The 24,598-nt window shown below is 35.5% G+C and overlaps 1 protein-coding gene across 5 annotated transcripts; it reads left to right on the forward strand.

Annotated features, from left to right (window-relative positions):
- The first annotated feature begins 18,161 nt into the window (after nt 1-18,161).
- On the forward strand, nt 18,162-24,318 carry LOC145598959 (protein SAR DEFICIENT 1-like). Of its 5 annotated transcripts, none has more exons than XM_081655360.1 (7): nt 18,162-18,530; nt 18,916-18,991; nt 19,920-20,469; nt 22,553-22,713; nt 22,890-23,102; nt 23,338-23,437; nt 23,927-24,318. In XM_081655360.1, the coding sequence occupies exons 1-7, from the start codon at nt 18,445-18,447 to the stop codon at nt 24,091-24,093; spliced, it is 1,353 nt and encodes a 450-aa protein (XP_081511486.1). In that variant the 5' UTR covers nt 18,162-18,444; the 3' UTR covers nt 24,094-24,318. The 5 variants fall into 5 exon arrangements, 3 of the variants coding, with proteins under 3 accessions (XP_081511486.1, XP_081511493.1, XP_081511501.1); XR_014103667.1 differs by having other exon boundaries at nt 18,164-18,530; nt 23,351-23,437; nt 23,930-24,069; XR_014103668.1 differs by having other exon boundaries at nt 18,164-18,530; nt 23,351-23,437; nt 23,927-24,063.
- Nucleotides 24,319-24,598: the final 280 nt, after the last annotated feature.

Consider the following 24,598-nt stretch of genomic DNA (forward strand, 5'->3'; position numbering starts at 1 on the left):
GTCTTGAGCGTTTTACCCCTTTCTTCCTTAATCCTTTAGCTTAACCACCTTACAACCCTTGAAAGACCTTTTTGAGGTGTACACACACTTGTGCAAAGTTCGGCTAGAGCTACGTTGGCCTGATTCCTAACGGATACGTAGGCAACCTCACATCGAGGTGCGGCCACATTCATATTCACATTCATATTCATATCCATGCATGATCGAGTCAAAGAATATCCAATGCTTACCCCTACCCATTTAGAGCTAGACTTGGGGGCTTGAACCCACATCATTTAGCCTACCCAGCCTAAAGAGTCATCATCTTTGACTCTTCTCACATCTCTTTCCATCACCATAACCCTTGAAGCCAGCCTTAGTATCACATTCACACACTTCACTCACACATCCATATCCATATCAATCATATATCCTTCCCTTTAAGAGCCCTTATCAGGAAATCTTGTTTCAACACTGTGCATGTTTCATCATATTTAAAGACAACATTCATTAGAAGAAACATTGTATACTTGCTTAGCTTCCTGACCTGAGCAATATTCATTGTTTCATGCATCGCATAATGTGCTGAGACACATTTATATATCAATGATTTTTAATCATACAAAGCATATCGTACTTAGCTCCTTAACCTATGTGACATTCATTATGCGATACTCATCGATCACTTCATCTATATACGTGCTTAGCTTCCAAACCTAAGTAACGTTCAAGATCGTTTCTTTACACCATATGTGATGCTTAGCTCCATGACCTAAGTTCATTCATCTATCGTGTCACATGACGTAATTGTCCTTAGCCTCCTAGCCTAAGAACATACATCATGCATACATTTACTCAAGACGGGTAGTTCTATATGACAAGAAGAAAATCCATGTGATTCATTTCGTCTTGCTCAACAAGGAAGTTCAAAACTTCTTCCCTTTTCTTATCATGACTTTTATTTTAGGGAAGTTTAAAAACAAAACTTCATTTTTCACGTCTTTCTTTTCGAGAGAAAGTCGGCACCCTCCACTCATGATAAAAATGACGGAAATTTTTTTTGCTTTTGCATTTTTAATTGCTTGTGTCAGTGCACACACTCACTCAAGACACACATAATCACAAGTCATACACATGTCAAGTCAAACTTGGTCAAGTCACTTGGTCAAGTCAATCAAAGTATATACGAGTCCCTTGGCAAATTTTATTTTGTAGGTCTTATCTACAGCCCACGTCCGGGGACAAGCGGACCATCTACAGCCCACGTCCGGGGACAAGCGGACCATCTACAGCCCACGTCCGGGGACAAGCGGACCATCTACATCCCACGTTCGGGGACAAGCGAACCATTTACAGCCCACGATCGGGGACAAGCGAACCAACTACAACCCACGTCCGGGGACAAGCGGACCATCTACATCCCACATTCGGGGACAATCGAACCACCATCATTTCATGACGCAAGGTTCTCGATACACAGAGACTTGCAATCTCATCATCTGTCGACTTTCCTCAAGCATGGAAAGTATTATCCGGTGGATTTCTTCGAGCATAGAAAACCGCCAAATTCCTTTGTCGGCTTTCCTCAAGCATGGAAAGCATTATCGATGGATTTCTTCAAGCATAGAAAAACGCCAAAATCATATGTCAACTTTCCTCAAGCATGGAAAGTGCATCTAGTAGGTTTCTTCAGGCTTAGAAAGCTACCAAACTCGTCAGTCGGCTTTCCTCAGGCATGGAAAGCATTTTAACAAATGTCATCCGGTGGATTCCTTCAAGCATAGGAAGCTACCAAACTCATTTGTCACCGATACACTAGTGTCAGATATGCATTCTATCCCTTTACTCTTTTATTTGTAGAACTAACATTTTTCTGCAGGTATCGGTGTATACAGAGTGATTTAGGATCGCAGAACGTCTTAAATCATTCTCCGTCCCTATCGACTACTTTGACTATTGTTATCGAAACTGACGTTTCTACAAACTCAGTCAAAGTGGGGGCTTCTGTAGACACCTAAAAATGTCTCCCCAAATCCAAACCCGATGATGAACAACCTTTCACCGCCATTATTGGTCGGGTTGAGTATTTAATCTTGGAGTGCTTAAATCCATATTTCCATTTCATAAACCAACCCAATTCCTAGCCCATTTCCCCAAACCATAACTTATTTTCCTCTTTTCGTGCCTTTAAACCCAAAATAATTCATTTCGTGTCCTTTAAAATCACTCATTTCGTGTCCTTTTTACAAAAACGTTTAATCCAATTTATTTTGGTCCATAATCTGGGTCCAATGATTGAATAATTTGATGGGGCTTTAAAAGAGCTTTCCAACGATATATTATAAGCCCAAATCCGAGTTATAACGAATAAGCTAAGTTATGGCCAAAATATTAAACCGAGCCCAAACCGAACCTAAGCCCACCTTACCTACGACCCAATGATCATGTAGAGGGTCCAAATGATTTAATCCTAATCCTAAACCAATTAGGATTAATTAGAAGCTTCTATAAGTTTCTAAAAGATCTTAATTATCCTTTCTTGATTCTTCGACCCTCTTTTTTCCCTATAAATAGAGGTCATATCACCCCTATTCCAATCATCAACAAGATTGATCATCAAATAATTCTCTTCTCCCTCTTTAGCCTAAATACTAGCCTCCCCATTCTTTCACTATTTCTTCCTTTAAGCACTCCAAGGAGTCCATACAATACCTGAAGTTCTATACTTTAACCAAGGCGTGATAGGTAGAATTAACTGAGGGTTTGGACCAAATCAACTCTACTTTTAATTTTAATTTAATTTCCATTTACTTTATATTTTTATTGAAGTTACTAACAGTTTATTCATGATGTAGCAATTTTAAAGGAACGCGCGAAATGTGAGTAATTAATTAATTTAATTACTCTTATTTTATTTTAATATGTGTAGGAAATAATTTCAAGCCTTTAAAATCCCACTAGCTTAAACCCCACTGTGATCATACACTAAAGTACGGTGGCGTCCAAAAGGGAAGAAGATAGAGCAAAAGAGTCGCCAACAAGTTTTTAAGGAACTTGTAAACCGTTCACGAGGTGAAGGTTACACCCCTTAACGATCCAAGAGATCGTCAACTCCATAAGATCATGAACCAAATAAGGGTTCGGGGATGAAGGTACAAATCCAACCTAAAAGAGATTGAACCTTCCCTAATAATAGGCCTCTACTTTATTCTGCTCGTATTCATGTGCGCTTTCTGATTAACATGCAATCAATAGGTTAACCCTAAACCTGTTTAATCTATGTTGGTTGAATTTAATGCACATATAAACTATTATTGGTGATCACTTGAATTATAATCACAATTAACCCTAACAAGATTATTAATATCTTATTAAGCGTGGTTACAAGTACCAATTCCCTTTAAACATGCAATAAAGGTGATCAAGCAATAAATAATATGATACATATCAAGCAACATAATAATAAATAATCAACATCATTAATAAAAATAATATCAATCATAATCATGTTAAAGCATAGCAAGATGCTAGGCATGATACTAACAAGATTAATAACAAACCCTAGCATGTCACTAAACAATAAAAATCAAATCTTTAGCCCTAACATGATACTAACAATCATAAGTATTAGGAAGAAAATAAAAAGCATCATAGCAATCATACTTGATATTAAAATTACCCTAGACATGATACTAGGAATCATAATAACAATCTAAACATGATATCTACATCATAAATAAATTAATCAATTAAAGTACTTAAAGTACTTACTTGGATGCCTAGTACCTCTTTCTAATAACACAATACACGCGTTAGTAACTTCAAGAAAAATAATAATCAAAACAATCAAATTAAATAATTGAAAGAGAGATTTGGGACCAAACCCTCAGAAATTAAAACCTTTCACGTCTAGGGCGAAGGCAACTTCGAATATGGCTAGGTGTATCAAGATCTTGCGAATGCGGAATTTTGTATTCGAGAAAACAAAGTTTTAGAAAAGAAAGAATGAATGATTTTAAGAAGAGAATTGAAGACTCTTGGTGAATGAATATTGATAATCCGTCCATGAAAACGGAGTTTTTGATACGATATTTATAGAGAAAATCATCCAAAAAAGATAATTTATCAAAACAGAGTCTGAAAACCACAAAACCACTTTGGCGCCAGACCTGGCTAATTGGCGCCAGGACCAGTGGCTAGCGCCAGGCGCCAATGCTGGCGTCTGGCGCCAATCCTGGTTCCAGGCGCCAAGGCCTGGGGTTGGACGCCAAATCGGCTTTTAACGCGTTTTCGAAAATCTGATAAACTTACCGTACTGGAAGATAAAATAATATAATTTCAGTCGAAAATGCTATTTGATCTAATTAAAACTCTGAAGAGTCCTAATTGAATTAAGAATGATAAGAACCTTCTAGAATGTTCTAGAAGACTAAAAACCATTCCTAATTGCATTAGGAATGATAAATTATATTAGGCCCTCCCCTAGATCATTAGGCCGTACTTAAAACTCAAACCGGCCCAGTTTAGTAAATTGGCCATAAATTCCTCAATATTCATCGGAATTAGGCTTATAATATATCGTTGGAAAGGTCTTTGCAAGCCCCATCCAACTACACCACTATTGGACCCATATCATGGACCAACCAAACTGGATTGGCTGTTTTCTTAAAATAAAGTTTTCAAAAACAGAGAGAAGAGAAAAAGAAATAAAACTTTCCGCAACACTAGACCTTTCCACACTTTCGTTTCATTCGATTATGATTCGACGTGAAAGGCACTCATCACCGGGTTTGGTTTTGGGGAGACAGAAATAGGTGTCTACAGAAGCCCCCACTTTGACTGAGTTTGGAGAAACGCAAGTTTCGAAAACGAAAGCCAAAGTATCGATAGGGACGGAGAATGATTCAGAACGTTCTGCGATCCTAAATCAATCTTGTAACGCCGATACCTGCAAAACTAGCATTAGTTAAACAGATAGAAGAGTTAAGAAACGCGTATCTTGCACCGTCGAGCACACGTCTCTGAAAGTAACCGATTGTTGCCGTTGTTGCTGTTGTTTTGACGATCTTCCGCAATCTAGGGAACGCCGTCGATCAATGTTGCTACATCTTGAGCCTTTTCTTGAATCATAGTGACAACTTTTCCAATCATAGCAAAAGTCGTCGAAGACTGCCCATCTCGTGCTATCTTCTCAAATCTTGGGTGACAACCTCCACAATCTTAGCGAATGCCGTCGAAGACCGCCCATCTCGTGCTATCTTCTCAAATCTTGGGTGACAACCTCCACAATCTTAGCAAACGCTGTCGAAAACAACTTTACTTGAAGTCATCCTCAGTTGTTGCGATAATATTCCAAAGAAAATTACCGAAGACCAACACTTGTCGATCTTTAAAGCTCGCTCGAACTTTGCTTCCGCTATGCCTGTACGTCGGCGCTTTCGTTGCTTTGAACCTATACGTCGGTGCCTTTTTTGCTTTTGAGCCAATGCCTAGGCGCTTTAAGCTAAGTGAGACGATCTTTCATCAGGTCGATCACTTATTGCAATTGTAATCCAACTGACTACTTAATCATGTCAAATTGCTTATAGGGGCTAACTGGCGTACCAAGGAACCCGAAATTGTTGTATGAAGTCGAAATCACCTTTCTGGGAGGCTTCGAGCTCTGTCGTTGCTGAGATATTTCTGGCGCCAAGAATTGATTCTGTCGCCGAACGCTGTGATAGGGTCTCCCCTGTTCTGCTGCACCTGTATTTATTTTGACTATAGAACTTTGCCAATCTTTTTAATCATCTTAAGGTTGACCTAAGGCTTAACGTTGCTTGACTCATCGACTTGACACGACTCAAGGCATAAACTTGACTCGATATGTTGACTGACTCATCGACTTGACACGACTCAAGGCATAAACTTTGCGCTTCCGTTTTCATTCACCTACAACCAGTTTTTATTCACAATCATCAATTCTCTTTCATTCATAATCAATCTACCAACTTTCATCAAGATTCTCTTGATTACTCTCTCTCTTTCTCTAAACTAGTTTCTCAAATACAAAATTCCGCATTCATTAGATCTAGAAACACCTAGCCATATTCGAAGTTGCCTTCACCCTAGACGTGAAAGGTTTAATTTCTGAGGGTTTGGTCCCAAATCTCTCTTTCCATTATTTAATTTAATTGTTTGATTATTATTTTCCTTGAAGTTAATAACGTGTGTATTTTGTTATTAGAAAGAGGTACGAGGCATCAAAGTAAGTACTTTAATGGTTTTTATTGATATTATGATGTAGAAATCATGTTTAGATTGTTGTTTTGATTCCTAGTATCATGTCTAGGATAAATTTAATATCAAGTATAATTAAAAGTATGATGCTTCCTATGTTCTTCCTAATATTTATGATTGTTAGTATCATGTTAGGGTTAAAGCTTTGATTTTTGATGTTTAGTGACATGCTAGGGTTTGTTATTAATCTTGTTAGTATTATGCCTAGGATCTTGCTATGCTTTAACATGATTTATTAATATAATTGTTATAATTATGATTGTTATGATTAATTTTATTTTGATTATTATGTTGCTTGATATTTATTTTTATTGCTTGATCACGCCTTTTATGCATGTTTAAAGGGAATTTGTACTTGTAATCACGCTTAATAAGATATTTAATAATCTTGTTAGGGTTAATTTGATTATAATTCAAGTGATCGCCAATAGTAGATTTATTTGTGCATTAAATTCAACCAACATAGATAAACAGGTTTAGGGTTAATCCTATTGATTGTATGTTAGTCAAAAAGCGCATATGAATACGATCAGAATAAAGTAGAGGCCTATTATTAGGGCAGTTTCAATCTCTTTTAGGTTGGATTTGTACCTTCATCCCCGAACCCTTATTTGGTTCAAGACCTTATGGAGTTGACGATCTCTTGGATCGTTAAGGGGTGTAACCTTCACCCTGTGAACGGTTTACAAGTTCCTAAAACTTGTTGGCGACTCTTTTGCTCTATCTTCTCCCCTTTTGGACGCCACCGTACTTTATTGTATGATCACAGTGGGGTTCAAGCTAGGGGTTAACGCTTGAAATTATTCCCTACAATAACATATTTAAAGTATAAACTAAGTTACAAAACAAAATTTTGCTACAAAACAAGCAAATAATTGTCCAAAATTATAGAGCATATGCTTATACTCTCGGATTCGGACTCGGATCGAACTCTGTCGGACTTTAATTTGCATAGGGTCCAACTCCGATCCACCTCCTATTCGGATTCGGATCTATTTTATCGGATTCGGATTCCGATTAATTTTAAACGGATTCGAATCGAATTTTTTCATTCGGATTGGATTGGATTCGAATCGAACTCGGATTAAATTGCTATCCCTGGGGGAAGGGGAGTGGGTTGCACCTGCCGGAGAAGATGGCCTAGGAGGTGTAGAGGCATGTCACGGACGTGGTGGTTTCCTTGAAATTTTGACCAATTGCGTGATGACACGTGTGCATTAAAACCTTTTAAAAAAATTTACCTATTTAATAGGTCACTGGTCACCCGGGACTGTTTTGGGCGGATGATGTATAAAGTTGGGATTATTAAAAAATAATCGAAAGTTGGGATTATTTCGGGCGGACGGAACAAAGTTGAGATTATTCTTGTCAATTTTTCCTGTTTTTTTAAGAGCTACAAGGGTAGGGTGAGAATCAATCTCTAGATATCTTGGAATCAGAAGGGAAATCTAACCACTTGATCTATTCTTCACTCCATTTGGTCCATTATTAATATTATTACTGTATTTTCTTACATGTCCTGTCAGAGATGGATCCTTATCAAATCTCAATTTTCAAGATTTTATTTTTATTTTAATGTTTTTGTTTTAGTAATTGTGGACTAACCAGATGGTTTAAGTAGATGACTTCTCTATAATAAGTACAAACAATATATTATTAAACTCTTAGATAGATCTAGTTCACATCAATTTATAGTGTCACTAACATTGATAAGGTGACTATACTATCATTTAAATTTTGATATTCTAAAGTATAGGTCATTATATTAGTGAAAAAGTCAATATGTCAAAATATTATTATGTAAAATTAAAAAAAAACTTTTTGTTATAATTAAGGTCATAATAGATTAATATACTTTTATTAGAAGAGTATTAATATATATTGACTGGTTAGTATGTGTAGACACCTAAAAATGTCTCCCCAAAAACAAACCCGATGATGAACAACCTTTCACCGCCACTATTGGTCGGGTTTAGTATTTAATCCCGAGAGTGCTTAAAAAATCGTATTTTATTAAATTCATATTTTTGAACAGTCCATGGATTAGTCTTGATGTTTGGTAAAAGCATAGTTTTAATTTCAGCCCAAACTAATTAATTAATTTTTAGCCCAAACCTTTTTTATTTTATTGTTTTATTATTTATTTTTGGCCCAAACCCTTTATTTATTTTTATTTAATTATTTTCTTATTTTAGCCCGAATAATAAAAAGTCAGCAAAGGCCCGAAATTGTCAATCGGCACTTAAAATGCCGAAGGAAATTAGGGTTAAAAATGTATTTAGACGGAAAAACAAGCAGGAATTTCCCGCGCCACGGCAGGTACCTACCGTGTCACGGGAATCCTTCCCGTCTGACGGTGGGATTTCCCGTGACACAGGAGGTCTGCCGTGACATGGGACATTCCGTGTCTTTTCCGCGTAAACCCTTGACGCGTTTTCTATCCCGTTTTCTGAAAATTTCCCGCGTCACACCAAAAGTGTACCGTGTCACGGGAAAGTGTACCGTCTGACAGTGGAGCTTCCCGTGTCAAGGTACAGTTTGACCGTGTCACGGGATATTTTTTTAGGGTTTTTATCATTTTAGGGTGTCGTGTGCTCCCTCGGCACATTTTCCCTATAAATACCCCCTCATTTCTGATGAACGGGGCACCGAGTAATTCTCTAGTTTTATTTTCTCTCTTCTATGCTTTAGCCTAAACACTAGCCTACCCTTTTCTACTTCAAAATTCCTTCTTCAAGTACTCAAAGGATTCCATACTTTACTCGTGGTTCTATCCTTAAGCCAAGGCGTGAAAGGTAGAATTGTTTGAGGGTTTGGCCCCAAAATCAACTATACTTTATTTAATTTAATTTCATTGTTGTTTTATTTATTTCCTTGAAGTTACTAACTCGTTTATTATTTTGTAGTTGCAAACAAACAGAATCAAAGTAAGGATCATGCTCCTTTTATTTTTATTATTTTTCTAACGATTTTGTGTTGTTGGAATTGTGATTAAATTGGTTTTAATATTAATGTTTATTCTATTATATTTTTTATTGATCACCATATTGCATGTTTAAAGGGAATATGTAATTGAAAATAACGCCTAATAAGATAATTTGGACAACCGGTTTAGGATCCTTTTTAATCTTGTTGTTTAATCAAGTGATCACCAATATTTTAGAATTATGTTGCATTAATATTAAACCAATTTAGCTTAATAATAGTTTGGAGCAAATTGAATATTTTGTTTGTATGCCTTTGAGATCACAGGAATGCTTTTCAATATAAGAATCGAGTAGAGGCCAATACAGGCGAATGTGACTCCATGACTCACTTCGTACCATCATCCCCGATCCTCCTTTCGTGGTTCCGAACCATATGGAGTTAATAATCTCATGGATTATGAATGGGGTGTAACCTTTACGGGTAAATCGTTGTTGCCTATCGTTGTCCCTTTATCGTGGTTGCCTTTTATGATCCGTGAACGGTTTACAAGTTCCTTAAAAACTTGTTGGCGGCTCCCTACTTTTCTTTGTCCCTAATCGTAATGTCAATTCCCACTTCCTATGAGTGCCAAACATATTCACCACATGCTTTAACGTAGGCGCACTTCGAGCGACGCCTACAATTTGGCGACTCCACTAGGGAGGATTCTTAATTATTTATCGATTTGAGTGATCGGTATTTAATTAAGATGAGTGGATGAGACTTGAAAGATTCTTAAAAAAATATTCCTGTAATTAATTTGGCATTTTTGCATCTGCATAGACGTTTTAACGTCGCATTCAGGTCTGTCCCGTAGGAAAAATTGGATAACTTGGTTGCGCGCGAAGGAAAACAGGGCACCAGTCAGATCTTCTGACTGTCGTGACACGGGAATTTTTGCCGTGTCACGGCAGTCCTAAAATCCGTCCGGTGGCTTATTTTCTTTCCTCACAGTCGATTTCCTTTGATTTTTTCTGAAAAAACGTATGTGTTCTACATGCGTCTTAGCCCCAGGGGATTTAAGCTCTATCGACCCAAAAACGCTCATGGCAATAAGGGTTCATCCAATTTATTAAATCCACCCAAACCATGGAGTCGAGTTCGATTTCATCACGAACTCGCGGAGCCGCCCGTTAGTATACACCCTCAAGGGAGGCTGCCTTGCTAACGCGTCCAAACTCTTAACCATGGTACCCTTTTGACACCCAAAGCTTGACCAATAGTTGAACATAGATCTTGACTCTAGGTTGCGAACTTTTTTACATCATCGTGCCTAAATGCTATGTGGTTGTTTGGTGCTAACCTTCATGTGTTTGCTCTTTTGTTTAACCCATGACCGAGGGTTTTTATTCTCACATAGTAATTAGTACGGATCTAAAATCGGTTAAAATCTGGAAAAATCACAAAACTGACCTGGAACTGCGCACCGTGTCACGACATGTTCTGCCGCGCCACGGTGAACCGTGCCGTGAAACAGGGCTGTCTACCGTCTGACGGCGGACGGCACCGTGTCACGACAGTCTGCACCGTGACACGGTGCCAAGGAAAGTGTCCTGTCAGTCTTTTTTTCGATTTTTGTGCGAATGCTGTGTCCAGTTTGGTGTCATGTCTAGCTATACGGTCAAAACACGCGTCAATAACTTCACTTAATCACTCACATGTCGTGTTCACACACTTTTTGCTTTAAGTCGTGCACCACTTTTTTGACCGTATTTTAGGGAAGTCTTGTTTTTGTGTCGTTTTTTTTTCGGAGTAAGTCGGATGGTATCCTCCCTTTAAAAATAAACAAGTAGAATTTCAAAATTATAGATTTTTTTTTTTTTTTTTAAAAAAAAAAAAATTGTCGTGTCACGGTACAGTGCATCGTCTGACGGGGTGTCGTACCGTGGCACGGGAATGTTCACCGTGGCACGGCAATTTCCACCGTGACACGGTGGATTTTCCAAAAAAAAAAAAAATTGTCGTGTCACGGTACAGTGCACCGTCTGACAATGTGACGTACCGTGGCACGGGAATGTTTACCGTGGCATGGGAATGTTTACCGTGGCACGGGAAAGTTCACCGTGTCACGGCAATTTCCACCGTGACACGGTGGATTTTAGCAAATAAAAAAAAATTGTCGTGTCACGGTACAGTGCACCGTCTGACGGTGTGTCGTACCGTGGCACGGGAATGTTTACCGTGGCACGGGAATGTTCACCGTGTCACGGCAATTTCCACCGTGACACGGTGGATTTTAGCAAAAAAAAAAAAAAAAATTGTCGTGTCACGGTACAGTGCACCGTGTGACGGTGTACCGTACCGTGGCACGGGAATGTCCACCATGGCACGGAAAAAAAAAAAAAAAAAAACCGCGTCAGTCAAGTCTTCCGTGTTAATTTGGTCCTCGCGTCAGTCATTTTGGTTATTGTTCACATGTCTAGCCATACGATCATACCCCGAGTCTTATGACATCACTTAGTCACTCACGAGTCAAGTATAGTCCACACACTTTCTTTATGTTCCGACTCGAGTCATGCACCAGGTCGTTTATGATCGTATATTAGGTTCATGCACCCTTTTTTCGTCGTAATAAAAAATGAGTGGAGTTTTCTCACCTGTTTTCAAATGTCTATTTTTTTTCCTTCCTTTCCTATCTTGAGCAATGAGTCAAACAATTAAGTAAATTATTTTATTTCACAGTACTTGGTCAAGGAAAAGGGATAGATCAATACGGTTCGAGCCATTACCGCAACAATCTCTCAGATCTAATAGGCGTTCAAAGAGAACTTTGTCATCTCCGTTACTCATCACCTTTCAATGGCCACTAAAGAAGACATTGAGAACATCAACAAATCCATTGAGGCACTGTCTTCCATGATGCAAACCCTTACCACTAGGGTCACTACCATGGAACAAAACAAGGTCACTGTTTCCACCCTTGACAAACTGAAGGAACAAATGAGTAAGATCTCTGAGGATTTCACTTATGTGGAACGACCTCCCACTCCTTTGGATGTGAAAGATAGACTCCTTGAAAAGTTCTCCACTGCTGATATTCCAAAGTTCAAGTCTACTGACAATCCAATATTCCATTTGAAGGCGTTTTCTGCAACCATGGCTCTTAAGGGATTGGACGTAACACTCTTCCCTACGGTGTTCCCTCTCTCCTTAGAACATGCTTGCCAACAATGGTTTTATTCCTTAGATGCCAAGCATACTGCGACTTGGCAAGATGTCACCGACAGTTTCATGAATCGTTACAAGTGTAACATTCAAACTAAAACTTCTGAACGTGAACTCTCCATTCTCAAACAGAAAGAGAATGAAGGCTTCACCGCTTACCTGAACAGGTGGAGGGAAACAGCTTCACTCTTGGTAGATCCCCCCAAAGAAAGAGAGATGGTTCGCCTCTTTATTCAAAATCTGACTCATAAATATAGGGAACATCTCAAATTTCTTCCACTGAACACTTTCGAAGCTGTATACGACATCGGCATCAATATCGAGGATGAGCTAATAAAGACTGCTGGTAGTAACAATAATAAAACTTGGAAAAACAAGAAGAACGACCATCCTTCTTCTTCGTCTTCTAAGCACGAAAATACTACCAACAATATAAGCCAAGTTGATATCAATGAAGTGTTAGCTCTTGATACTCCATTGCCCAAGAAGAAAAGAACTTACACTCCTTTAGGAATGACTTATGATGCGGCCTTTGATCGCCTTTATAGTCAAGGCTTGATCACACCTATTGGGCCATTTATAGAGCCAAAACCTGAAGAAAGGAGCGCCAAATAAAATCCCAATGCCCATTTTAAGTACCATCAAGGAAGGGGCCACACTACGGAGCAATGTTGGAATTTGAAGGACGCCATTCAAGACTTGATGGATGCAAACAAACTTCCTGTCCCTCCAGGCGGCAAGAAGTAATGAATACAAGGCACACAGATCCTTCGTGCAAGATTTCATGATTTCTTTCTTTATCATTTTTCTCCATTCCCCCATTCATGTCTAGCATAGGTTTTCCACTTTGAATTTTTTTTATATGTTTCATGTGTTTCGTTCACCTTTTCCATTAATAAAATGAGCAATTTTCCTTTACATCTCGATCATAGAATTTTCCATTCATTCAGTCATTCTCAATTAAAAAAAAAAATCAATTACCGAACTAAACCCAAGGTACACCAATGACTTGAGGCACCTTTGCAACCATGTCATTCCCTGTTAACCGTTCAATCACATTCCATTTCTTCATCAACCATTTTGAGCCTCGTCTAACGTTTGGCCTTCATTTCTTCAACCCACATTCACTTAACCTTGGGATTGGAAGATGTGTAATTGTACAACATTCAAAAAGAAAGTAAAAAAAAATAAAGAAAGCAGCAAAGCAACAATAAAACAATGTCTAAAGGCAAGTGTTCCAATGTCTTTGATATGAACACGTCTCAAATTACGTCTCTCATCGAGTGCTTGGTACCGTGCCTGAGAAACATGAATGCTAAGTGAGTGATGGACCGCATGATCTGAGATTGTCTACATTGATTTAAAAAAAAAAATAAAAAAATAAAAAAAAAAGAGAGAAAAAAAAAAAGAGAAAAAAAAAATTCAAAACAAAAAAAAAGGGTTGAAAATAAACTTGCAAAATTCAAAATTTTCAAATTCAAAATTACACATCTTGGGGATTCTCTCGGGTCTTGAGCCTTTTATCCCTTTCTTCCTTAAACCATCAACTTAACCACATTACAACCCTTGAAAGACCTCTTTGAGGTGTACATACACTTGTGCAAAGTTCGGTTAGAGCTACGTTCGGCCTGATTCCTAACAGATACGTAGGCAACCTCACATCGAGGTGCGGCCACATTCATATTCATATCCATGCATGATCGAGTCAAAGAATATCCAATGCTTATCCCTACCCATTTAGAGCTAGACTTGGGGGCTTGAACCCAAATCACATTAGCTTACCCAGCCTGAAGAGTCATCATCTTTAACTCTTCTCACATCTCTTTCCATCGCTATAACCCTTGTAGCCAGCCTTAGTATCACATTCACACACTTCACTCACACATCCATATCCATATCAATCATCCTTCCCTTTAAGAGCCCTTTATCATGAAATCTTGTTACTGTGCATGTTTCATCATATTTAAAGACAACATTCAGTAGAAGAAACATTGTATACTTGCTTAGCTTCCTGACCTGAGCAATGTTCATTGTTTCGCATAATGTGCTAAGAAACATTTATATATCAATGATTTTTAATCATACAAAGCATATCGTGCTTAGCTCCTTGACCTAAGCAACGTTCATTATGCAATAATCACTATACGTTCTTAGCTTCCAGACCTAAGTGACGTTCAAAATCGCTTCTTTACACCATATATGATGCTTAGCTCCATGACTTAAGTTCATTCATCTATCGTGTCACATGATGTAATTGTCCTTAGCCTCCTGGCCTAAGAACATGCATCATGCATACATTATTTTCAGGACAAACAATTCAATCCATACGAATCATTTCGTCTTGCTCAAGGAGGAAGTTCAAAACTTCTCTCCCTTTTCATTATTTTATTTTGGGGAAGTTCAAAAAACTTTTTCCAAGTTTTCATCGAAGGAAGTTCAAAAATAAAAGTTCAGTTTTCACATCTTTCTTTTTCGGGAGAAAGTCGGTACCCTCCACTCATGACAAAAATTGACGAAATTTTTTTGCTTTTGCATCTTCGTTTGCTTGTGTCTGCACACACTCACAAGTCATACACATGTCATGTCACATCAAGTCAAACTTGGTCAAGTTAGTGGTCAAGTCAATCACAGTATATACGAGTCCATTGGCAAATTTATTTTTGCAGGTCCATCTACAGCCCACGTCCGGGGACAAGCGGACCATCTACAGCCCACGTCCGGGGACAAGCGGACCACCATCATTTCATGACGCAAGGTTCTCGATACACAGAGACTTGCAATCTCATCATCTTTCGACTTTCCTCAAGCATGGAAAGTATTATCCGGTGGATTTTTCTTCAAGTATAGAAAACCGCCAAATCGGCTTTCCTCAAGCATGGAAGGCATTATCGGTGGAATTCTTCAAGCATAGAATGACACCATATTCACCAGTCGGCTTTCCTCAGGCTTGGAAAGCGTTATCGGTGGATTTTTCTTCAAGTATAGAAAACCGCCAAGTCGGCTTTCCTCAGGCTTGGAAAGCGTTATCGGTGGATTTTTCTTCAAGTATAGAAAACCGCCAAGTCGGCTTTCCTCAGGCTTGGAAAGCGTTATCGGTGGAATTTTCTTCAAGTATAGAAAACCACCAAATTCCTTTGTCGGCTTTACTCAAGCATGGAAGGCATTATTGGTGAAATTCTTCAAGCATAGAATGACACCAAATTCGTTCATCGACTTTCCTCAGGCATGGAAAGTATTATCCGGTAGCTTTCTTCAGGCTTAGAAAGCTACCAAACTCTTCAGTCAGCTTTCCTCAAGCATGGAAAGCATTTCAACAAACGTCATCGGGTGGATTCCTTCAAGCATAGGAAAATACCAAACTCATTTGTCACCGATACACTGGTGTCAGATACGTATTCTATCCCTTTACTCCTTTTATCTGTAGAACCAACATTTTTCTGCAGGTATCGGCGTATACAGAATGATTTAGGATCGCAGAACATCTTTAATCATTCTCCGTCCCTATCGGCTACTTTGACTATCGTTTTCGAAACTGACGTTTCTACAAACTCAGTCAAAGTGGGGGCTTCTGTAGACACCTAAAATGTCTCCCCAAAACCAAACCCGATGATGAACAACCTTTCACCGCCACTATTGGTCGGGTTTAGTATTTAATCCCGAGAGTGCTTAAAAAATCATATTTTATTAAATTCATATTTTTGAACACTCCATGGATTAGTCTTGATGTTTGGTAAAAGCATAGTTTTAATTTCAGCCCAAACTTATTAATTAATTTTTAGCCCAAACCTTTTCTATTTTATTGTTTTATTATTTATTTTTGGCCCAAACCCTTTATTTATTTTTATTTAATTATTTTCTTATTTTAGCCCGAATAATAAAAAGTCAGAAAAGGCCCGAAATTGTCAATCGGCACTTAAAATGCCGAAGGAAATTAGGGTTAAAAATGTATTTAGACGGAAAAACAGGCAGGAATTTCCCGCGCCACGGCAGGTACCTACCGTGTCACGGGAATCCTTCCCGTCTGACGGTGGGATTTCCCGTGACACGGGAGGTCTGTCGTGACACGGGACATTCCGTGTCTTTTCCGCGTAAACCCTTGACGCGTTTTCTATCCCGTTTTCTGAAAATTTCCCGCATCACACCAAAAGTGTACCGTGTCACGGGAAAGTGTACCGTCTGACGGTGGAGCTTCCCGTGTCACGGTACAGTTTGACCGTGTCACGGGATACTTTTTTAGGGTTTTTATCATTTTAGGGTGCCGTGTGCTCCCTCAGCACATTTTCCCTATAATTACCCCCTCATTTTTGATGAACGGGGCACCGAGTAATTCTCTAATTTTATTTTCTCTCTTCTATGCTTTAGCCTAAACACTAGCCTACCCTTTTCTACTTCAAAATTCCTTCTTCAAGTACTCAAAGGAGTCCATAGTTTACTCGTGGTTCTATCCTTAAGCCAAGGCGTGAAAGGTAGAATGTTTCGAGGGTTTGGCCCCAAAATCAACTATACTTTATTTAATTTAATTTCATTATTGTTTTATTTATTTCCTTGAAGTTACTAACTCGTTTATTATTTTGTAGTTGCAAACAAACAGAATCAAAGTAAGGATCATGCTCCTTTTATTTTTATTATTTTTCTAACAATTTTGTGTTGTTGGAAGTGTGATTAAATTGGTTTTAATATTAATGTTTATTCTATTATATTTTTTATTGATCACCATATTGCATGTTTAAAGGGAATATGTAATTGAAAATCACGCCTAATAAGATAATTTGGACAACCGGTTTAGGATCCTTTTTAATCTTGTTGTTTAATCAAGTGATCACCAATATTTTAGAATTATGTTGCATTAATATTAAACCAATTTAGCTTAATAATAGTTTGGAGCAAATTGAATATTTTGTTTGTATGCCTTTGAGATCACAGGAATGTTTTTCAATATAAGAATCGAGTAGAGGCCAATACGGGCGAATGTGACTCCATGACTCACTTCGTACCATCATCCCCGATTCTCCTTTTGTGGTTCCGAACCATATGGAGTTAATAATTTCATGGATTATGAATGGGGTGTAACCTTCACGGGTCAATCGTTGTTGCCTATCGTTGTCCCTTTATCGTGGTTGCCTTTTATGATCCGTGAACGGTTTACAAGTTCCTTAAAAACTTGTTGGCGGCTCCCTACTTTTCTTTGTCCCTAATCGTAATGTCAATTCCCACTTCCTATGAGTGCCAAGCATATTTACCACATGCTTTAACGTAGGCGCACTTCGAGCGACGCCTACAGTATGACTAATAAAGATCACTATATTCAACATAATATCAGATCAGTTGACACATATGTGCCTCAAGTTTGCAATAATATTATTGTAAACCATGTCCACATTATACTTAAGGTTACTATTTTCAACACATTATTGGCTGATACATGTATATAGAAGTCTACGATATAATTATTGTAAATCGGGTCCATACAAATATATTACCTACAAGCACCCTCGTAAATGTAAGATTTGAACCAAAACCTTTTAAAATTCGAGAAAACTAACCTCCTGACAATCTCCACATAATTTTTATTAGAGAAGACTAGATTTTCTTTTTTTAGACGAGTAGAGAAGCTTAATTCTACACCTTTTAGTTGGTGATAATGCAAAATTGCAAACCCTTATCATTTTTGGTAGAAAAGGTTCATTTACTACTACAAAGACTAAACCAATAAACAACACGTAATGAATTGCTTCTTTCTTTTTTTTTTTTCATTGCGTCACCATTGTTTAAGTCATCTAAAGAGGGATTCTACTCGGTTACTTCCCAACACCAACCACGAAACTTCATTTTCTATTATAAATTAAAAGACTTCTACTTATATATCAGTTGACTGACTTTGTATCCCACTTATATCATGTCCTTTACCTCTATAAAACCGCAATACCCTTTCAATTAAATTTAGAACATTTAAACTACAAAATCTATCGACAAACTAAACTTAGATTCACATATAATCTCTTTCCAAATCTTGGTTTACAATTAATTTAAATTTCAGTTTTCTTTCGTGTTCAAATGGCTGCCAAACGCATTGCTCCTGATATCGAAAGCGATGATCAACCAAAAGAAAAAAGAATGAAATCCATGCCTTCTTTTGCATCGTACGTAATTTTGTTGTTGTTGTTGTTTTTTTTTTTTTTTTTCAAATGAATTTAAATAATTAATTAGTCTCAATAATTCTTGTAAACTTGTTTTATTTGTAAAAGTTTATATTTGTTAAAATTAACATGAACAAAGTATTTTTCAAATTTCCCTTAAAAAAAACACTTTTTGAGTTTAATTTACATTATTTGTTCTATTTTTTATTTTCTAAAAATTAGTTTATATTATAAAAATTAGTTAATTTTCTAACCTAATCAACTAATTTTTTTTTTAACTTAACTATTTTTATTAAAATTAATCTTAATTTATTTGGAAAATCTTATCATTAATTTTTTGAAAATTTCAATTAACTTAATTTAAAGTACTATGTTGTTGATTTTGCAGTGTAATTGGAGAAGTAATGATGGCCAAGTCTTTGCAATCGTTCGTCAATTCATTTGAACCATTGCTTAGACGAGTGGTATGGCTTTTAAACTGGTCCACTCAATATTCTTCCGTACAATAATTATTGCAGGAGCAAAAATATCTTTTTAATTTTAATTTTTTTTGACAAGGTTTTTGTATTATTGAAGTCCTGAAATTTAAAAAGTTGATTTATGTATTTTTACTGTAGTTTATAATAAAAATATTAATTGAGATAAATTTTAGTGATACTTCGTGGCTTGACTGAGTAGTAACAAAAGCCAGATATAATTGTTTTCCCTCATATAGTCATATATGATCTTAAGGTTTGTTCTCTTCAGATTATTTTTAATTTAGTTAAATTCAGTTTAGCTTCAATAATTTCAGTTCAGTTTCGTTCTTAATTTTCTTCTCTCATAAAATATTCAGTTCAATGTAGTTCAGCTCCAATAAGTTAAGTTCAGCTTCGATAAGTTAAGTTAAGTTCAGTTCAGTTTAATTTAGTTCAGTTTAGTTTAGTCAATTAGAACAGACCCTTAGTTTCTCCGTAAATATTTTGTATCACTTAAGCTAGCTAGTACTCGGTACAAATAATTAGTTATATTTTTCTGTAACAAGTAATCATTCTATATCTAAGAATTTTTATGTGTTTTACTATATTACTTTCTATCCTTGCAAATCAAAAGTCCAGATTTTAGATGCCGGTTAATTTGTTCTAATAATGGAATACCAATTTTTTTTTTATTTTATTTTTTTTATCTTATCTATGAAACTAGCATCTAAATTTTGATTAGTTTAAACCCACTATACTTTTTTTATACTAATACAAAAAAAGAATTTTATTATTAGTTTTGTACAAAATAACCACTTGTAGTGGCAATAGCTTAAAAATTCCCAAACATTATTATTGCCTCATGTATTTGTATTTTTATATCATTGATCTGATTAAATTTATGCTGATTTTTGACTGATTTAATTTTAAATAGGTTAATGAAGAAGTTGAACGTGGCATTCAAAGAACCATGCGTACCATGACTAGGGTTCCATCGTTTAGAATACAAGCACCAGAACCAGCATGCATGCAATTAATGTTTGTAAATAAAGATTTGCCAACAATATTTACATGCAACAAAATAACAGACATTAATGGAGACTCTCTCAATCTCATGCTAGTTGAAAAGATAGGTGACCAAATCATACGAAAGGTTCCACAACACCCTATCAAGGTTGAAATTGTAGTGATCGACGGAGATTTCCCGTCTACGGATCGTGATATATGGACCGTCGATGAGTTTAATGGAAAAATCGTTAAGGAAAGATCAGGACGACGTCCACTCATTGCCAAAGATGTGCATTACACTATAAAACATGGGTATTGTGTAACGCTAGGCGAAATCGAGTTTACGGACAACTCTAGCTGGATTCGAAGTAGGAAATTCAAACTTGGTGCAAGAGTGGTTCCTGGAACCTCAAGTGATGGTAGAATTCTTGAAGCTTTAACTGAGGCTTTCATTGTCAAAGACCAACGTGGAGAAGGTTAGTTCACTTTTTGTTCTTTCTTTGTTTGAACATACATTTTTAATTTTTTTTATTTACTTATTATTTGTTTTTTTAATATATATATTTGGTTGTTCACATGTTTTTTTTTTTTTTTTTTTTTTTTTTTTTTTTGGTAAATGTTTGTTTACGGAGTACTACATATAATACTTCCTTTGTGCATATTGTGAGAGTGAAAGCTAGCTCAAGTGATTAGTGTTTTTTTTTTTTTTTAAAAAAAAAAAAAAAAAAAAAAAAAAAAAAAAAAAAAAGTGATTAGAGTTTTAATTCCTTCTCGCTTCCAAAAGATCTTGGGATCAATACTTCTCATTCGCCCCTGTGGCTCTCTAAATGACTCATGACATTTTTGTAAATAAACCAACAACTTTATTCAATTGTAGAGCCTACAATAATTAAATAAAATTGCTGATTTATTCACGAAAATGCCCAACGAGAAACAAGTTTTGTTGGAATTTCCCTCTCTAAACACCAAAAACATTGTTCATAATGTTCTTAATATATCTTTCTTTTATTTTTGTTAATCTGGAACTTTAATTTAAGTACATTTATCAATAATATTATAAAAAATTAATATTACATAATCGCATGATAATAAATCAACAAAAAAATATCTAATTTTTTTTTTCCTTATGTATGATTGACCATTTGTTTATTTTATACCCAATTTGGTATAATTTAAAAGGTTGATGAAGCATAAAAAATTGGCCATTGTTTAAAAAGGTATTATGTGATTATTTAAGATAAAGCTATAAAAAGCTAAGTAGATGATAATTATAAACAAGATTAGTTGGAGCAAAATTATTGGATCTAAAGAGATAATGTGTGTGAACATATGAATAATTCACATCTATCACTCAAGGTTTGGTGAAAAGGACTAGTGCTTTTGATGAGAATGATGCTCTTTATGTTTGGCATCTTTCGAAAGACTAATATACTTGTACTTAGTAGTCGTCGTTGACCTAATAAAATATTTAGTGAACACTTCTTAGATGAACGTATGTATTATTTTGTGTGGTTCTTGCCATTCTACTTTATAAACAAAGTCTTATCACTTTAATGAATAGACCCCGCGATGAATAGGATGTTGCTCCCTCGTAAAAAAATCGTATAGTGTTCGTTGTATTGGAGAAGAAAATCCTACTTTGTTTTGTTAATTTACTAGGTTATCCCCGTGCCATGTACTTTTAAAATTAACCTTGTTTATAATTTATATTAAGTTGCTTTATATTGTATACGAAGAATAGAATTAAATATATAAATAATTTACTTACATTTAAGAAAAATAAATAAAATTGTAATCACAATCAAATATAAAACAAATTAAGTATGTGAAACTATAATTTATGAGAGAAACTTGGTTAATTGAATTTATATGGAAAAGTATTGTGTAGAACGGACTCACGTGAGTCCGATCATACAAAAAAAAAATAAAAAAAATCAATTTATAAGCCTGGGGATGGGGATGGTGGTTGCTGGTTGCCGACAAGTGGCTAAGAAGTGTTAGTGGGGTGGGGATGAGTGTGTGCATTATAAACCGGACTCACGTAAAACGGTTTCACGCAAAACCTTTTCAATTTATATAGACATCTATGTAATAAAGTCAAAAGTATAGATTAAAAATTAAAAAAAAAAATCATTAATAATTTATGACATCATACATAAAATTAAAGGGAAAAAAATTTAATGTGAGAATGACACGTAAGATTGTTTCATAATTGATGATGCCAACAATGTTTTGTTATAATAACAGTTAATAGATTATTATAATTACGATTATCAGTTTTGTTTTAATTTATGTAGAATTATGCTAGTATTAACACATGAAACCTATTTAAGTATATAAATAAGAATTAAATTGAATAATAAAAATAATTTCATAAAGCAAATTATTAAAGTAATTACTACATATTAATTTAAACTCATTATGCTCCTACATAAATTTTTAGATATAATATACTCGTATTAATATTGCTTGCACTATAACTTTATGACTTTTATCAATGGAAAATATAATTGATATAATTTTTTTTAAATAATAATTTGTGAAATTTTTTAACTGCAGTATACAAGAAGCATTATCCACCAATGCTTGAAGATGAAGTATGGCGTCTAGAGAAGATTGGCAAAGATGGGAAATTCCACAAAAGACTTGAACTAGCCGGCATTAAAACTGTGCAAGATTTCTTAAAACTATCTGCTATCGACTCAATCAAGCTCAAGAAGGTAATAACTCTCTTCGTGAAACACTATAGCCCATTAGCCCTTCAAATTTAATAGTCACGATAGTAATACAATTAAATAATGTGACAACTAGTTACGGAAGAACGACAAATACAATGTAATGTAAATTTTCCAAAGACAAAGGCTAATGATGAATTTAATTATGTGATATGGTACAGATACTAGGTGGGAAACGAGGGAAAGCAGGAATTCCAGATAGAATGTGGGATTCAATATTGAAGCATGCAAAAATGTGCAACGTTGGCAACAAACTTTACATTTATCAAGGATCAAATTTTACAATCACTTTGGATGCTACTTGTAATATTTTTAGCATACACAACATTGATGGGGAATTATACTCCAATTCAGATTTCAGATCCTATATTAAGGTATGAATATTTGTCATTCTAATTTATTTATTTACTACGGAGTACTATTTTTTTAAATCTTTCAAAAATAAAATAAAAATAAAAATGCAAATTTCTTATTGAATTAATATTTTTGTGTGTGCTGCTTGTGATTAGTACAAATACTAAGTACTAAGATTTTAAGAACACTATTAAGAGAATATTAATAGGATGTTCTAATTTCAATTTTAATTAATACATTGTTTGACATTTTTAGAATGAAACAATAGATCAGTTGGTGAAGAACGCGTATAAAAATTGGGCTTCCTTGCAAGAAGTGGACAGACCAGTCAATGAGTCTTTGCAGCTTTCTCAAGGTGAGCAATTTTTTATCTAGGCTCTACTACAATTTTTAAGAATTATGCTAATATAAACACATAACGCGTAAAATCTTAATATATAAATATAATAATTTAGTGTTAAGTTAACTCATTTAAAAAAAAATGAGTATATTAATAAAGTTAATAAAAAGTAGACCTCTTTAGAAAATCGCATGTATTGAACAAAGGATGTCTAGACTTGTAAACTTGTATATTTCCGAGATTTTTATTACACAATCATACATACAATATTTCTTAATTTTGTCTCAATTATTACAAAATTGTATATTCCTATTCAATACCACCCCTAGTCCCCTACACTCAGCTCACATGATTAAAACCAACAAAAAGCATTAAACAATTTCACTAAATCATAATTCAAGTTATACCTAAGGTATGTTTTTTATAGTTTAACATTAGACTTGTAATCTTAGTGTTATTCTCATCTTATGGATCTTCTTTTTTCTTATTTTCTTAAATTAAAAGCAGGTGATTATGTAGCAGAAAGCAGCACTCATATACAATATGTTATGCCATACGAGATAGTAGGTGGTGGACAAATGATGGGAATAGAAGGTGGTGATATGATTCAAAACAATCTACCTATGGAATTAATTGGAAATTGGGCTGCATCACCACAACTCTTGCTCTAAAGAGAAATAATATATATTGCTACATGTAAATATTTATATATTTTTTTTTAGTGTGGTACGTAGTTTGATCTACACCAAACATGTAGCGCAAACTATTTTATTTAGTCTTTTTATTTGCTAATAGATAAACAACATTATGTTTTAGGTTTCTCTCCCCATGCTTCAATGTGTGGAGTTACACTATATAGCTATAATGTGATAGATATTACGGTTTTTCCGTCACAATATATTATATTTAGAGAAAATTGTGAGAAAGGACCTTTTAAGTGGTCGAGTTTTTGAAAAAGGATCTTTTAAGTTAAAATTTGTGAAAAAGGACCTTTTAAGTTGCATTTTGTTTGTAGAGGGTACTTGGGAGCTCTTGCGTAGTGGTCAATGTCGGAGCTCCGGCGTTTACTATCACGTGACTTATTATTATAAAAAAAAAAAAAAAACCCAAAATTTCCTCTTTCCCGAGGAAAATGAAAGGGTTAGGTCGGGAAAGAGGGAAATTTGGGGATTTTTT

This window comes from Chenopodium album, chromosome 2, assembly GCF_948465745.1.
Source record: "Chenopodium album chromosome 2, dcCheAlbu1.1, whole genome shotgun sequence".
Taxonomy (NCBI): domain Eukaryota; kingdom Viridiplantae; phylum Streptophyta; class Magnoliopsida; order Caryophyllales; family Amaranthaceae; genus Chenopodium; species Chenopodium album.

Bases quoted from the DNA above. Each gene is read 5' to 3' on its own strand.
- LOC145598959 (XM_081655360.1), top strand. From the start codon at position 18,445: ATGGCTGCCAAACGCATTGCTCCTGATATCGAAAGCGATGATCAACCA. The intron at 18,992-19,919 runs GTATGGCTTTTA...AATTTTAAATAG, and splicing joins AACCATTGCTTAGACGAGTG to GTTAATGAAGAAGTTGAACG. The intron at 20,470-22,552 runs GTTAGTTCACTT...TTTTAACTGCAG, and splicing joins CAAAGACCAACGTGGAGAAG to TATACAAGAAGCATTATCCA.